Raw genomic sequence first — 16,719 nt, 5'->3', positions numbered from 1 at the left:
CAACAGTGTGTGAAAACCTTGTGAAGACTTACAGAAAACGTTTGACCTCTGTCATTGCCAACAAAGGGTATATAACAAAGTATTGAGATAAACTTTTGTTATTGACCAAGGCCTCTCTCATCTTTTTAAGTGGGAGAACTTGCACAATTGGTGGCTGACTAAATACTTTTTTGCCCCACTGTATGTCTTTTAAGCACCACCCAGAAATGTACATTATTAATGCTATTCAGGTGCATTGCTAGGCAACTAAACTGGTTGAAGAGACAACATTTCAACCAGTTTTCCTCACTTGTTTTTCCACTGCACTGCAGCCGGACTGATTTATAGAGGGAAGGGATAAGGCGCTCTCTTGTGTATCTTATGATCTGCATGTTGATGGCATTCTCCCGTATAATCAATATGTCAATCTATCTAAACACAGCATGGTTTAAGGTGGGGATTGGAAATGTAATTTAAGCAATTTATAAAATGTTATAATTTTTTTTTAAACGAAAGTATCTGTGATAATCCATTAACCAATCAGCGTGTGTCTTACATAGCACGGCGACGGCGCCCGACTCGAACATGAGGCATTCATCTCTGTTCCTGGTTTCCACGATGACGCTGTACGGGGGCGGGTCCAACTTGTGGTAGATGCGATATCCTTTGCTGAAGGCCATGCTAGATCCAAGATGAGGCTGCCAATGATGTCACACCTGGAACAAAAAAAAGGATACTGTGAATCAGGACTTACTTCCTATGTAACTTCCTACTTCCTTACTTCCTATGTAACTTCCTACTTCCTTACTTCCTATGATGACTGTGATGTGGTTGTTTTAAAATGCACCGACTGAGTCGCTCCGGATAAGAGCGTCTGCTAAACGACCGACATGTAATGAATGCTAAACGACCGACATGTAATGAATGCTAAACGACCGTCATGTAATGAATGCTAAACGACCGTCATGTAATGAATGCTAAACGACCGTCATGTAATGAATGCTAAACGACCGACATGTAATGAATGCTAAACGACCGACATGTAATGAATGCTAAACGACCGTCATGTAATGAATGCTAAACGACCGACATGTAATGAATGCTAAACGACCGTCATGTAATGAATGCTAAACGACCGTCATGTAATGAATGCTAAACGACCGTCATGTAATGAATGCTAAACGACCGTCATGTAATGAATGCTAAACGACCGTCATGTAATGAATGCTAAACGACCGACATGTAATGAATGCTAAACGACCGTCATGTAATGAATGCTAAACGACCGTCATGTAATGAATGCTAAACGACCGACATGTAATGAATGCTAAACGACCGTCATGTAATGAATGCTAAACGACCGTCATGTAATGAATGCTAAACGACCGTCATGTAATGAATGCTAAACGACCGTCATGTAATGAATGCTAAACGACCGACATGTAATGAATGCTAAACGACCGTCATGTAATGAATGCTAAACGACCGTCATGTAATGAATGCTAAACGACCGACATGTAATGAATGCTAAACGACCGTCATGTAATGAATGCTAAACGTATGACAGCTAGCCTGTTTCGCCAGGAGAGATACTGTACGCGTAAGTGTCGGAGTCAGATTTGGACCACAAAAAAAAACATTTGCTAAACACATATCTGCATGCTGTGTGTTCGTACATGTTATTCATCCTTGCACCCACACCGCTAGCGAGGTTATGCGTAGCCAGGCGCTAAAATAGAACTCCTCATTGGTTTTTAGGAGCATTTACCCACGTGGGTGATTGAAAGATGAACTGAGGTCCACACTCCAGTTGGTGGTGGTAAGGAACCTTAAAGTTGGTTGCCAACCGCAATATAAAGTCCAAAGAAGAAGACTGAAGGAGGAGAGATTACTAGAAACTAACTTCCCCTTTTATCTGTGGGTTATTTGTCAGAGTAGAGGACCTTGTGCATTTTCAGGTATCCCAGGACAAATTAGCTAGCAGCAGCAAGCTAGCTAGCTAAATGGCCGTGAATGTTTCCTGTGTTTTTTGACCTGTCCACAAATTTAATTTAGTTGGTTCAGAATTCGTTTTGATATTTCAACCTGCGTGTCCTGATCGCTTCGGGTGTGGATGGACAAAAATCAACATACGCGCAATGGTGAACGCAAGCTTGGTCTAGTCAGGATGTCGGACGCACGCGCTCGGTCTAGTCAGGATGTCGGACGCACGCGCTCGGTCTAGTCAGGATGTCGGACGCACGCGCCCGGTCTAGTCAGGATGTCGGACGCACGCGCTCGGTCTAGTCAGCATGTCGGACGCACGCGCCCGGTCTAGTCAGGATGTCGGACGCACGCGCCCGGTCTAGTCAGGATGTCGGACGCACGCGCCCGGTCTAGTCAGGATGTCGGACGCACGCGCTCGGTCTAGTCAGCGTGTCGGACGCACGCGCCCGGTCTAGTCAGGATGTCGGACGCACGCGCTCGGTCTAGTCAGGATGTTAGGCTACGGGACTAACTGTCAAAAAAGGCTCAGAGTGTTCTAGAACTGAAAGATTTAACTTACAGTTGTGATCATCTCTTGTCTGTTCTAGCGCACCGTGGAAAGGCCAAGGGACCCCTATACTCTCTGCTGACAGACCACCACCATCACCATTTGTATTGTCAGGCCATCATGTGGGGTGATGGACTGATAATACACATAGCATGTATAAAGTATAAAGGATTGGAAGGATTCTATACCATCACAGGCTACGGCTTTCTATATAGAAATATAGAGAGCATTCAGAAATGATTCCGACCCCTTGACATTTTCCAGATTTTGTTACAGCATTATTCTAAAATTGATTAAAATTGTCCCTCTCTCATCAATCTATACACAACACCCAATAATGACAAAGCAAAAACAGGTTTAGAAATGTTTGCAAATGTATAAAAAAAATATAAAAGAACAGAAATATCACATTTACATAAGTATTCAGACCGTTTACTCTGTACTTCGTTGAAGCACCTTTAGCAGCGATTACAGCCTCAAGTCTTCTTGGGTATGACGCTACAAGCTTGGCACACCTGTATTCGGGGAGTTTCTCCATTCTTCTCTGCAGATCCTCTCAAGCTCTGTCAGGTTGGATGGGGAGCGTTGCTGCATAGCTATTTTCAGGTCTCTCCAGAGATGTTCGATCAGGTTCAGGTCCGTGCTCTGGCTGGGTCACTCAAAGACATTCAGAGACTTGCCCCGAAGCCACTCCTGCGTTGTCTGGACCAGGTTTTCATCAAGGATCTCTCTGTACTTTGCTCGAGACTGTAACTGCTGCCAAATGTTCTTCAACAAAGTACAGGGTCTGAATACTAATGATATTTCAGGGTTTTTTTGTGCAAAATTTTCTAAAAACCAGTTTTTGCTTTGTCATTATGGGGTATTGTGTGTAGATTGATGAGGGGGGAAAAAACAATTTAACCCATCTAAGAATAAGGCTGTAACGTAACAAAACGTGGGGAAAAATCAAGGTGGTCTGAATACTTTCTGAATGCACTGTGTACGGGGGGATAGAACCATCCCAGCTCTGCAGATTTTGCTGTGAAAAGTCAGAATCATTAAATCATTTGTTTTGGTACTGTCCATATAGAAGTTATTTTGGGGTATCAGGTTCAGGAATGGCTGAAGAAACATTGAAACATTTACCTGGAGTCAACTCTGCAAATAGCTTGGCTGGGTGATTTGAAAAGTCAGTCAGTCGATCAATAATATAAATAATACTCTTAGCAAAAATGTTTATCTTTAATTTACAATCTGTAGAAACTACAAGAATAAAAAGGTTCAGAACTTTTGTGAAACATAACAGCGGGAAATGGCAAATAGAAATCCAAAATGGATGGTGTTAAGAGATAGATGGGAGGAGTTGAATGGAGCTGAAGGGTGGGACTAAAAACAACAAGATAACAAATGTAAAACATACGGTGTCCGTAAAATGTGTATAGTATGTACAGTCTATAAGCAGGAAGTAGGAGCCTAAGTGTTGTTGTCCATTAGTTTACTCCAATTAGGGAAGGGGTGGTAGGGATAGGGGACAATAAAGGAAATATATATATTTTTAAATTAAAAAAAGGACGCAGACAATTATACTGATGGAAGCCACAATCTGCAATATTAAAGCTGATCTATCCCTTAAAAATGGTTTAGCCTACACTGCATTACACACTGCAATGGATAGGCTGTCCCAATCATAAGCCCTGGCCTGCTCCTGCTGATGTAAACCCTAACTAATGGCTGTATGTGGCACTTCAAGTGGCCAGTCAAATGCTTCTTCCAAAAAATACAAATGTATTTGTCCTAAAAAAAGGCAATATCTGTGCCCGTGTACTAGGTCCTACTGATGTCCTGTTAGAGAGGGAGGACTAGGTCCTACTGATGTCCTGTTAGAGAGGGAGGACTAGGTCCTACTGATGTCCTGTTAGAGAGGGAGGACTAGGTCCTACTGATGTCCTGTTAGAGAGGGAGGACTAGGTCCTACTGATGTCCTGTTCAGTTATAGGGGAGGACTAGGTCCTACTGATGTCCTGTTAGAGAGGGAGGACTAGGTCCTACTGATGTCCTGTTAGAGAGGGAGGACTAGGTCCTACTGATGTCCTGTTAGAGAGGGAGGACTAGGTCCTACTGATGTCCTGTTAGAGAGGGAGGACTAGGTCCTACTGATGTCCTGTTCAGTTATAGGGGAGGACTAGGTCCTACTGATGTCCTGTTCAGTTAGAGAGGGAGGACTAGGTCCTACTGATGTCCTGTTCAGTTATAGGGGAGGACTAGGTCCTACTGATGTCCTGTTCAGTTAGAGAGGGAGGACTAGGTCCTACTGATGTCCTGTTCAGTTAGAGAGGGAGGACTAGGTCCTACTGATGTCCTGTTCAGTTAGAGAGGGAGGACTAGGTCCTACTGATGTCCTGTTCAGTTAGAGAGGGAGGACTAGGTCCTACTGATGTCCTGTTCAGTTATAGAGGGAGGACTAGGTCCTACTGATGTCCTGTTCAGTTATAGGGGAGGACTAGGTCCTACTGATGTCCTGTTCAGTTAGAGAGGGAGGACTAGGTCCTACTGATGTCCTGTTCAGTTAGAGAGGGAGGACTAGGTCCTACTGATGTCCCGTTCAGTTATAGGGGAGGACTAGGTCCTACTGATGTCCTGTTCAGTTAGAGAGGGAGGACTAGGTCCTACTGATGTCCTGTTCAGTTAGAGAGGGAGGACTAGGTCCTACTGATGTCCTATTCAGTTAGAGAGGGAGGACTAGGTCCTACTGATGTCCTGTTCAGTTAGAGAGGGAGGACTAGGTCCTACTGATGTCCTGTTCAGTTAGAGAGGGAGGACTAGGTCCTACTGATGTCCCGTTCAGTTATAGGGGAGGACTAGGTCCTACTGATGTCCTGTTCAGTTATAGGGGAGGACTAGGTCCTACTGATGTCCTGTTCAGTTATAGAGGGAGGACTAGGTCCTACTGATGTCCTGTTCAGTTAGAGAGGGAGGACTAGGTCCTACTGATGTCCTGTTCAGTTATAGGGGAGGACTAGGTCCTACTGATGTCCTGTTCAGTTAGAGAGGGAGGACTAGGTCCTACTGATGTCCTGTTCAGTTAGAGAGGGAGGACTAGGTCCTACTGATGTCCCGTTCAGTTATAGGGGAGGACTAGGTCCTACTGATGTCCTGTTCAGTTAGAGAGGGAGGACTAGGTCCTACTGATGTCCTGTTCAGTTATAGAGGGAGGACTAGGTCCTACTGATGTCCTGTTCAGTTAGAGAGGGAGGACTAGGTCCTACTGGTGTCCTGTTCAGTTATAGGGGAGGACTAGGTCCTACTGATGTCCTGTTCAGTTAGAGAGGGAGGACTAGGTCCTACTGATGTCCTGTTCAGTTAGAGAGGGATGACTAGGTCCTACTGATGTCCTGTTCAGTTAGAGAGGGAGGACTAGGTCCTACTGATGTCCTGTTCAGTTAGAGAGGGAGGACTAGGTCCTACTGATGTCCTGTTCAGTTAGAGAGGGAGGACTAGGTCCTACTGATGTCCTGTTCAGTTATAGAGGGAGGACTAGGTCCTACTGATGTCCTGTTCAGTTATAGGGGAGGACTAGGTCCTACTGATGTCCTGTTCAGTTATAGGGGAGGACTAGGTCCTACTGATGTCCTGTTCAGTTATAGAGGGAGGACTAGGTCCTACTGATGTCCTGTTCAGTTATAGAGGGAGGACTAGGTCCTACTGATGTCCTGTTCAGTTATAGGGGAGGACTAGGTCCTACTGATGTCCTGTTCAGTTATAGAGGGAGGACTAGGTCCTACTGATGTCCTGTTCAGTTATAGAGGGAGGACTAGGTCCTACTGATGTCCTGTTCAGTTATAGAGGGAGGACTAGGTCCTACTGATGTCCTGTTCAGTTATAGAGGGAGGACTAGGTCCTACTGATGTCCTGTTCAGTTATAGAGGGAGGACTAGGTCCTACTGATGTCCTGTTCAGTTATAGAGGGAGGACTAGGTCCTACTGATGTCCTGTTCAGTTATAGAGGGAGGACTAGGTCCTACTGATGTCCCGTTCAGTTATAGAGGGAGGACTAGGTCCTACTGATGTACTGTTCAGTTAGAGAGGGAGGACTAGGTCCTACTGATGTACTGTTCAGTTATAGGGGAGGACTAGGTCCTACTGATGTACTGTTCAGTTATAGGGGAGGACTAGGTCCTACTGATGTCCCGTTCAGTTATAGGGGAGGACTAGGTCCTACTGATGTCCTGTTCAGTTATAGGGGAGGACTAGGTCCTACTGATGTACTGTTCAGTTAGAGAGGGAGGACTAGGTCCTACTGAGCGCACGAAAATGAGGACCAACGGTAAGCTTGCTACTGCTATAATAGATTTGAATAAAAACAAAATGTTTCGATTGCCCATAATGAAGCAATTCGTCAGCATTATTGACCTCACAATAAACCATATCACAGTCATTTACATAACTTACATCACTGTGGAGCAGCAGCCGCGGGGATGGACAGCACATTGGTGCTGAATGCAAAGCTAATTCAAAAAAGGCCCAATTCATTTAAACAGTCTTCATTTCGATTTGACTTTAGGCTGATTAAAAGGGGCTTTGTGTCGGAGACTATTTCTTCCTATTCAAGAAACACGAGGTATGCCTACCTGTTTGACAGACAAAAATGATAGTTTACTATCCATAGATTGAAGGAATTGGCTGACACAAAACACCATGCACCCCTTAAATAGCTCAGTGTCAGTGAAGGGTTTGGTGTGTCAAGTTGTATTTATTTCACCTTTATTTAACCAGGTAGGCTAGTTGAGAACTAGTTCTCATTTACAACTGCGACCAGGAGTTAAAACCAGGGCTCGAATTGAGGGGGTATGCTGAGGGTATATCGAGGGGGTATGCTGAGGGTATATCGAGGGGGTATGCTCAGGGTATATCGAGGGGGTATGCTGAGGGTATATCGAGGGGGTATGCTGAGGGTATATCGAGGGGGTATGCTGAGGGTATATCGAGGGGGTATGCTGAGGGTATATCGAGGGGGTATGCTGAGGGTATATCGAGGGGGTATGCTGAGGGTATATCGAGGGGGTATGCTGAGGGTATATCGAGGGGGTATGCTCAGGGTATATCGAGGGGGTATGCTGAGGGTATATCGAGGGGGTATGCTGAGGGTATATCGAGGGGGTATGCTCAGGGTATATCGAGGGGGTATGCTGAGGGTATATCGAGGGGGTATGCTGAGGGTAAATCGAGGGGGTATGCTCAGGGTATATCGAGGGGGTATGCTGAGGGTATATCGAGGGGGTATGCTGAGGGTATATCGAGGGGGTATGCTGAGGGTATAACGAGGGGGTATGCTGAGGGTATATCGAGGGGGTATGCTCAGGGTATATCGAGGGGGTATGCTCAGGGTATATCGAGGGGGTATGCTCAGGGTATATCGAGGGGGTATGCTCAGGGTATATCGAGGGGGTATGCTCAGGGTATATCGAGGGGGTATGCTCAGGGTATATCGAGGGGGTATGCTCAGGGTATATCGAGGGGGTATGCTCAGGGTATATCGAGGGGGTATGCTCAGGGTATATCGAGGGGGTATGCTCAGGGTATATCGAGGGGGTATGCTGAGGGTATATCGAGGGGGTATGCTGAGGGTATATCGAGGGGGTATGCTGAGGGTATAACGAGGGGGTATGCTGAGGGTATATCGAGGGGGTATGCTGAGGGTATATCGAGGGGGTATGCTCAGGGTATATCGAGGGGGTATGCTCAGGGTATATCGAGGGGGTATGCTCAGGGTATATCGAGGGGGTATGCTCAGGGTATATCGAGGGGGTATTCTCAGGGTATATCGAGGGGGTATGCTCAGGGTATATCGAGGGGGTATGCTCAGGGTATATCGAGGGGGTATGCTCAGGGTATATCGAAGGGGTATGCTGAGGGTATATCGAGGGGGTATGCTCAGGGTATATCGAAGGGGTATGCTGAGGGTATATCGAGGGGGTATGCTGAGGGTATATCGAGGGGGTATGCTGAAGGTATATCGAGGGGGTATGCTGAGGGTATATCGAGGGGGTATGCTGAGGGTATATCGAGGGGGTATGCTGAGGGTATATCGAGGGGGTATGCTGAGGGTATATCGAGGGGGTATGCTGAGGGTATATCGAGGGGGTATGCTGAGGGTATATCGAGGGGGTATGCTGAGGGTATATCGAGGGGGTATGCTGAGGGTATATCGAGGGGGTATGCTGAGGGTATATCGAGGGGGTATGCTGAGGGTATATCGAGGGGGTATATCGAGGGGGTATATCGAGGAGGTATGCTGAGGGTATATCGAGGGGGTATGCTGAGGGTATGTCGAGGGGGTATGCTGAAGGTATATCGAGGGGGTATGCTGAGGGTATATAGAGGGGGTATGCTGAGGGTATGTCGAGGGGGTATGCTGAGGGTATGTCGAGGGGGTATGCTGAAGGTATATCGAGGGGGTATGCTGAGGGTATGTCGAGGGGGTATGCTGAGGGTATGTCGAGGGGGTATGCTGAAGGTATATCGAGGGGGTATGCTGAGGGTATATCGAGGGGGTATGCTGAGGGTATGTTAGGGTAAATGGCTAAAAGCATAGGCATACCCCCTGTTAGTTTAAGATTGAAAATAATTCAAATGGACCTGATTATATAACGCAATCTATAACAATGCTTTAGTCCGCAACGCTTTATGTTAGAAACAAGCTGTAAAATGCCGTGGAAAGACGTGACTCCGATGCGTATATGGGATATATTTGGTTTGTCTCTATGATATTCAGAGTCCACGCTACAACCTTCTATAGCCGAGGAGAGAAAACATTTACTTTGATAAGGAAGTAAATGTGTAATTCTGTCACTATCATTTGATATTGAACATTTCAACAGGCTGTAGAAAACTAAATAAAATTAATAGAGACAAGAAATGCCTTATTAGTTTATACGGTCATTCTAAAGCGCCTTTGAATTCACTTTTATAACCAGGAATTTGGCAAGTCTTTGGTTTGAGGATCATGCAGTGAGCTATGCATGCCTAGTTTGTTAATTTAGCCGAGCAGATGTTCTTATATTCACATGTCCTGATCACAGTCAACACAAATCTATTTTGTAACAACAATATCATGGAATAAAATACATTAAATTAGAAAAATATCGTTTTCCAAATGAAGTTACAAGTGAATATAGGCGTCCCTGCTGAAGATACGCGTCCGCTGTGTTAAAAAAAAAAAGTCTAAAGTATTTTTCGGTAATTCATTGATGACCAGATATTTCAGTTGTAACTGGTTCCTGTTGTGCTAAATGTTTAGAGTTGATAAACAACTTTATCATTGTTCCAAACTTAGATTGTTCTCTTTTTATAGCCTGTATAGAAATCAAAATGTCTCGGGTGCTCCAGCATGTGCTCCTTTTTTTTTTTTTTTAGTTTCTGCTTGTCTCCAGTCATGTAAAATGATGTAGAACTGCATGAAATACGTTTATAAAAAGGCTTTTTTTCCCTCATTCGGACCGTAAATAAGATGATCGATTGATGCAGTGCTAAGTTTATATCTAAGGTTCTGTTCTAGGAGTTAGGGTAGGCACGTTCTCTGATATCCACTTTATGTTTTAATTATTGTTTTGGGTATAGGGCAGGGTCGCTTGTTATTTGTCAAGCATTGAGGACAAATATATATATTTCTTTCAGAGGAAGTTCGATTTTCTTCAGGTATACCTCGTTATAAATAATGAACAGTCCATAAACGTTCTTATATGCTGCATCAGATTCATAGCTTTAGAATATATATATATAGCCTAAGTCTACTGGTTGTATGAATTTGGGATCTATCATCCCACAACTGTCCCAGAGTCTGCTTGGGCTTTTTCTTTATCGACAAAATGTCCAATAGAATAGGGAAACTTTTCTACTATGGGGAATAGTAGATTGACATAAATTGCCAAAATATATATATAGCCTAATTAGCCTACTCCTGTCTATACAGAAATGTATTTTTAAAATCATTGAAAATAGGCTACTAAAGCATGATTTGTCAACAGAGAATCATTAGCTTACCCTAGCCCACAATCGGAAGGATAGGCAGCCAGCGCAATTTGGCCGGCGCGCTCTACAAATACCAAATAGATGATGAGTTGCGACTGTCAGTGAAAAGTTGAGTGCCCAGTCATGCATATCGCAATATTACAAAATTAAATCACGCCAAAACATAATTTGCAAAGCAAATGGCTATAGCTGTAAAGAGAAGACAATGAAAATAATAAATCTGTCTTTTAGTTTAGCGAACAACAGTAGACCTATAGCCGATCTTAATGGCACCAACGGAGAGCATCAGTAATATCCCCTGTGAGTGAGCACTGCGCATACTCACTATCATTGTCGAGTCAGTTAAAAGTTGGTTTTTGGACAATAATTTTCCTCCTCCAGTTTAGACGGACCGAACTCTATTTGTCTCCCCTTCTCATAGGCCTATTATTATGTACAACATTGCTGTTATTGGTTGTTTGCAGAGTAAGCTACCCTGTAATTTGTCGGATTTTTAAAAAGTGTATCAGAATAGCACGAAGTGTGAAAATTCACTTTCCCCAAACTTGAAACTCACGCTCAGCCCAATGCATAAGCTAGTGATTTTGCTGTTCGTTACGGCTGAGGAAAAGTAAAATGTGGATAGTTATACTAAAAAATGATATATATTTTACCTTTATTTAATTAGGCAAGTCAGTTAAGAACAAATTATTATTTTCAAATGACTGCCTAGGAACAGTGGGTTAACTGCCTTGTTCAGGGGCAAAACAACAGATTTTTACCTTGTCAGCTCGGGCATTCGATCTAGCAACCTTTCGGTTACTGACCCAACGCTCTAACCACTAGGCTACCTGCTGGTTACTGGCCCAACGCTCTAACCACTAGGCTACCTGCTGGTTACTGGCCCAACGCTCTAACCACTAGGCTACCTGCTGGTTACTGGTCCAACGCTCTAACCACTAGGCTACCTGCTGGTTACTGGTCCAACACTCTAACCACTAGGCTACCTGCTGGTTACTGGTCCAACGCTCTAACCACTAGGCTACCTGCTGGTTACTGGCCCAACGCTCTAACCACTAGGCTACCTGCCGCCTCTACACTCTAACCACTTGGCTACCTGCCGCCTCTACACTCTAACCACTTGGCTACCTGCCGCCTCTACACTCTAACCACTTGGCTACCTGCCGCCTCTACGCTCTAACCACTTGGCTACCTGCCGCCTCTACGCTCTAACCACTAGGCTACCTGCCGCCTCTACGCTCTAACCACTAGGCTACCTGCCGCCTCTACGCTCTAACCACTAGGCTACCTGCCGCCTCTACACTCTAACCACTAGGCTACCTGCCGCCTCTACACTCTAACCACTAGGCTACCTGCCGCCTCTACACTCTAACCACTAGGCTACCTGCCGCCTCTACACTCTAACCACTAGGCTACCTGCTGGTTACTGGTCCAACGCTCTAACCACTAGGCTACCTGCTGGTTACTGGCCCAACGCTCTAACCACTAAGCTACCTGCCGCCTCTACACTCTAACCACTTGGCTACCTGCCGCCTCTACACTCTAACCACTTGGCTACCTGCCGCCTCTACACTCTAACCACTTGGCTACCTGCCGCCTCTACACTCTAACCACTTGGCTACCTGCCGCCTCTACGCTCTAACCACTAGGCTACCTGCCGCCTCTACGCTCTAACCACTAGGCTACCTGCCGCCTCTACGCTCTAACCACTAGGCTACCTGCCGCCTCTACGCTCTAACCACTAGGCTACCTGCCGCCTCTACGCTCTAACCACTAGGCTACCTGCCGCCTCTACGCTCTAACCACTAGGCTACCTGCCGCCTCTACGCTCTAACCACTAGGCTACCTGCCGCCTCTACGCTCTAACCACTTGGCTACCTGCCGCCTCTACACTCTAACCACTTGGCTACCTGCCGCCTCTACACTCTAACCACTTGGCTACCTGCCGCCTCTACACTCTAACCACTTGGCTACCTGCCGCCTCTACACTCTAACCACTTGGCTACCTGCCGCCTCTACACTCTAACCACTTGGCTACCTGCCGCCTCTACACTCTAACCACTTGGCTACCTGCCGCCTCTACACTCTAACCACTAGGCTACCTGCCGCCTCTACGCTCTAACCACTAGGCTACCTGCCGCCTCTACACTCTAACCACTAGGCTACCTGCCGCCTCTACACTCTAACCACTAGGCTACCTGCCGCCTCTACACTCTAACCACTAGGCTACCTGCCGCCTCTACGCTCTAACCACTAGGCTACCTGCCGCCTCTACGCTCTAACCACTAGGCTACCTGCCGCCTCTACACTCTAACCACTAGGCTACCTGCCGCCTCTACGCTCTAACCACTAGGCTACCTGCCGCTCCGAACATCTTCAAAGTGTGCGGTAAAGGACACACGTCATTGCATCCTACACTTACATGTTCTGTTAAAATGAATTACCATAATCTTAAATGTTATTTCTGTTATTCTGAGCACCGTGGGAGGACACCCTAATCAGGGAACACACCCAAATGCACATGGGTACGGTACATTGCTCAAATGTACAGTATTTTTTTTATTTTTAAGTTACCGGTCAAATGTCCGGCGCCACATTTTCATAACGGAAACCCTGATATATATACACATATTTACAATACAAATAAAGACACACTTCAAGAGTTGAGCAGTTTGATAAGATGTTGGCACAAAACTAGAAGCTGCTCTCAGATTTATATGGAAGAGCTCTATACCAGCGCCCGGAGGTCGTTCAGTGTGTGTGTGTGTGTGTTAAGTCAAAGGTTATTTGTTCCTCTTCTTCCCCACTCTTTTTTTTTTTTGGAACTGTCACTCATCACCACACCTTGCTGTAAAAAAAAACATTGACAGTGTGTGCATCTGCAATATCCTGGTGCCGCAGGGCCATACAACGCTGCTATCAGACATCACACAGCGATGCTGCCAGCCTTGGATAGTGATCACAGGCCGTGGATAGGGATCACAATCCCTACCCAGCCCTATTGATAAACATGAGCTTACTGGCCTTCGCTATGTTGACTCCCAAAGTTGAATACCGACAAAAACAACCATTAGCTACGTACCGGTAGTACAACATCTTATTACCAATGACTTCCAAAATACTGTAATAATGAGTGACACATTGCGACATACAGTGTAGGCCTATTTAATAACAAGGTAGATTGATTGCCAAGGCTGCAGTCCGCAAGATACCTGGAGGTTACCAACGACTAGGCCGAGAAGGAAACACCAACAACAACCAAATCTATCAAGTCAGTCACGACTTGTGTCTAGCCTCACCAACTGTGTGCCCAAGATGCGCAGCTCTTTCCTATTCCAGTGCACCACGACAGATCGTTTTTTTGATCTTTGCCTAGTTGCTGCATTGCGAAGATGACAGCCCCCCCTTTAGATTTCAATAGCGGACACCTCTTGTCACGAAAAATGTACGACTTGGTTTTCCTTGGCTTGGGGATGATTAGGTGAGCAGCTAGCTAACGTTAACTAGAGTAGCTAACGTTAGGCGCGGTGGGAATTCACGCCAGATGGATTTACTTAGCTAGTAATCACATCGGCAGCTCACATTACCTGATTTAATTTAAGAAATTGCTGCAAATAATATCCAAATGTTCCTCTTGCGCATGACAGCTTATGTAGCTAGTCAAAATCACCAGCTAAGGAAGGCTAACGCTAGCTATTTCCTCGTATTCATCCATCGCTTTGAATGGTCGATTTCCTTGAGCAAAGGTTAGCTAACTGACACGCTCCGAGCAACCAAACTGCAGACTGAATATTGTTGTTCAACCGTTATATATTGTTGTTCTTCTGAAGTAATAACCGTTGTTTCATACACCGTAGGAAAATGTAAATTTGCTAAACCTCTTACCGTTTCTCCCCGCCGGGTTTTTAGTCTCACAGTCCCCCCGGCCCGTCTTCTTCTTCCTTTTCTTAAAATTTGTATTGGCAGATCGCATCCAAATGAAAGGTGAAAACACCACCACCTACTGTCCTGGAGTGTAAGACCGGTGTCAATCGATTTCTCCTAACTAGCCCTGTGTTTCCGCCTACTGTCCTGGAGTGTGAATTCTTTACACTTTGTGACAGAAAAGGGGGGAATTGCCCTACCAACTACCTTACAATAATTAAAACATCACACTATTCCACTACTTGGCCCTATCCAGGCTGCGGAGGGGAGGATGGCTCATAAGAATGTCTGGAACCGTGCAAATGGAATGTCATCAACACATGGAAACCATGTTTTTTTTAAATATTTTTTATTTATTTCACCTTTATTTTATCAGGTAAGCTAGTTGAGAACAAGTTCTCATTTACAACTGCGACCTGGCCAAGATAAAGCAAAGCAGTGTGACACAGACAACAACACAGAGTTACACATGGAATAAACAATAAACAAGCCAATAACACAATAAACAAATCAATGACACAGTAGAGAAAAAAAGAAAGTCTATATACAGTGTGTGCAAAAGGCATGAGGAGGTATGGCAATAAATAAGCCATATTAGCGAAGAATTACAATTTAGCAGATTAACACTGGAGTGATAAATGAGCAGATGATGATGTGCAAGTAGATACATGTAATCTCTGTAACCGGGTCCACGTTTTGCAGCTCTTTCAGAACATCTGTCCATGGAGAACAAGAGCACCTCCTCCCAGCTGCCCACTGCACTGAGGCTAGGTAACACAGTCACCATCGATAAATCCATTCAGATGCCTGTAGGCTATAGCAGTTATTTATTCAGACCCATAACCATTCAGATGGTGGTAGACTATAACAGTTATTAATTCAGACCCATAACCATTCAGATGGTGGTGGACTATAGCAGTTATTAATTCAGACCCATTCAGATGGTGGTAGGCTATAGCAGTTATTTATTCAGACCCATAACCATTCAGATGGTGGTAGACTATAGCAGTTATTAATTCAGACCCATAACCATTCAGATGGTGGTGGACTATAGCAGTTATTAATTCAGACCCATTCAGATGGTGGTAGACTATAGCAGTTATTAATTCAGACCCATAACCATTCAGATGGTGGTAAACTATAGCAGTTATTAATTCAGACCCATTCAGATGGTGGTAGACTATAGCAGTTATTAATTCAGACCCATTCAGATGGTGGTAGACTATAGCAGTTATTAATTCAGACCCATAACCATTCAGATGGTGGTAGACTATAACAGTTATTAATTCAGACCCATTCAGATGGTGGTAGACTATAGCAGTTATTAATTCAGACCCATAACCATTCAGATGGCTGTAGACTATAACAGTTATTCATTCAGACCCATTCAGATGGTGGTAGACTATAGCAGTTATTAATTCAGACCCATAACCATTCAGATGGCTGTAGACTATAACAGTTATTCATTCAGACCCATTCAGATGGTGGTAGACTATAGCAGTTATTAATTCAGACCCATAACCATTCAGATGGTGGTAGACTATAACAGTTATTAATTCAGACCCATTCAGATGGTGGTAGACTATAGCAGTTATTAATTCAGACCCATAACCATTCAGATAGTGGTAGACTATAACAGTTATTTATTCAGACCCATAACCATTCAGATGGTGGTAGACTATAACAGTTATTAATTCAGACCCATTCAGATGGTGGTAGACTATAGCAGTTATTAATTCAGACCCATAACCATTCAGATGGTTGTAGACTATAGCAGTTATTAATTCAGACCCATAACCATTCAGATGGCTGTAGACTATAACAGTTATTTATTCAGACCCATAACCATTCAGATGGCTGTAGACTATAACAGTTATTTATTCAGACCCATAACCATTCAGATGGTGGTAGACTATAACAGTTATTTATTCAGACCCATAACCATTCAGATGGCTGTAGACTATAACAGTTATTTATTCAGACCCATAACCATTCAGATGGTGGTAGACTATAACAGTTATTTATTCAGACCCATAACCATTCAGATGGTGGTAGACTATAACAGTTATTAATTCAGACCCATAACCATTCAGATGGTGGTAGACTATAGCAGTTATTAATTCAGACCCATAACCATTCAGATGGTGGTAGACTATAGCAGTTATTAATTCAGACCCATAACCATTCAGATGGTGGTAGACTATAGCAGTTATTAATTCAGACCCATAACCATTCAGATGGTGGTAGACTATAACAGTTATTTATTCAGACCC

The 16,719-nt window shown here is 44.5% G+C and overlaps 1 protein-coding gene across 1 annotated transcript in view; it reads right to left on the bottom strand.

Annotated features, from left to right (window-relative positions):
* Window positions 1–14,486, bottom strand: part of synj1 (synaptojanin 1) — a gene marked incomplete at its 3' end in the record, with an annotated part of 56,485 nt that extends 41,999 nt beyond the window's left edge. The window contains 2 exon segments of the mRNA XM_071364952.1: window positions 536–695; window positions 14,408–14,486. Of these exon segments, the coding sequence (XP_071221053.1) occupies window positions 536–659 (124 nt within the window).
* Window positions 14,487–16,719: the final 2,233 nt, after the last annotated feature.

Source organism: Salvelinus alpinus, chromosome 24, assembly GCF_045679555.1.
Source record: "Salvelinus alpinus chromosome 24, SLU_Salpinus.1, whole genome shotgun sequence".
Classification (NCBI taxonomy): Eukaryota; Metazoa; Chordata; class Actinopteri; order Salmoniformes; family Salmonidae; genus Salvelinus; species Salvelinus alpinus.
The sequence above is the reverse complement of the archived record's forward strand: the minus strand, read 5'-3'. Positions and strand labels throughout refer to the sequence as shown.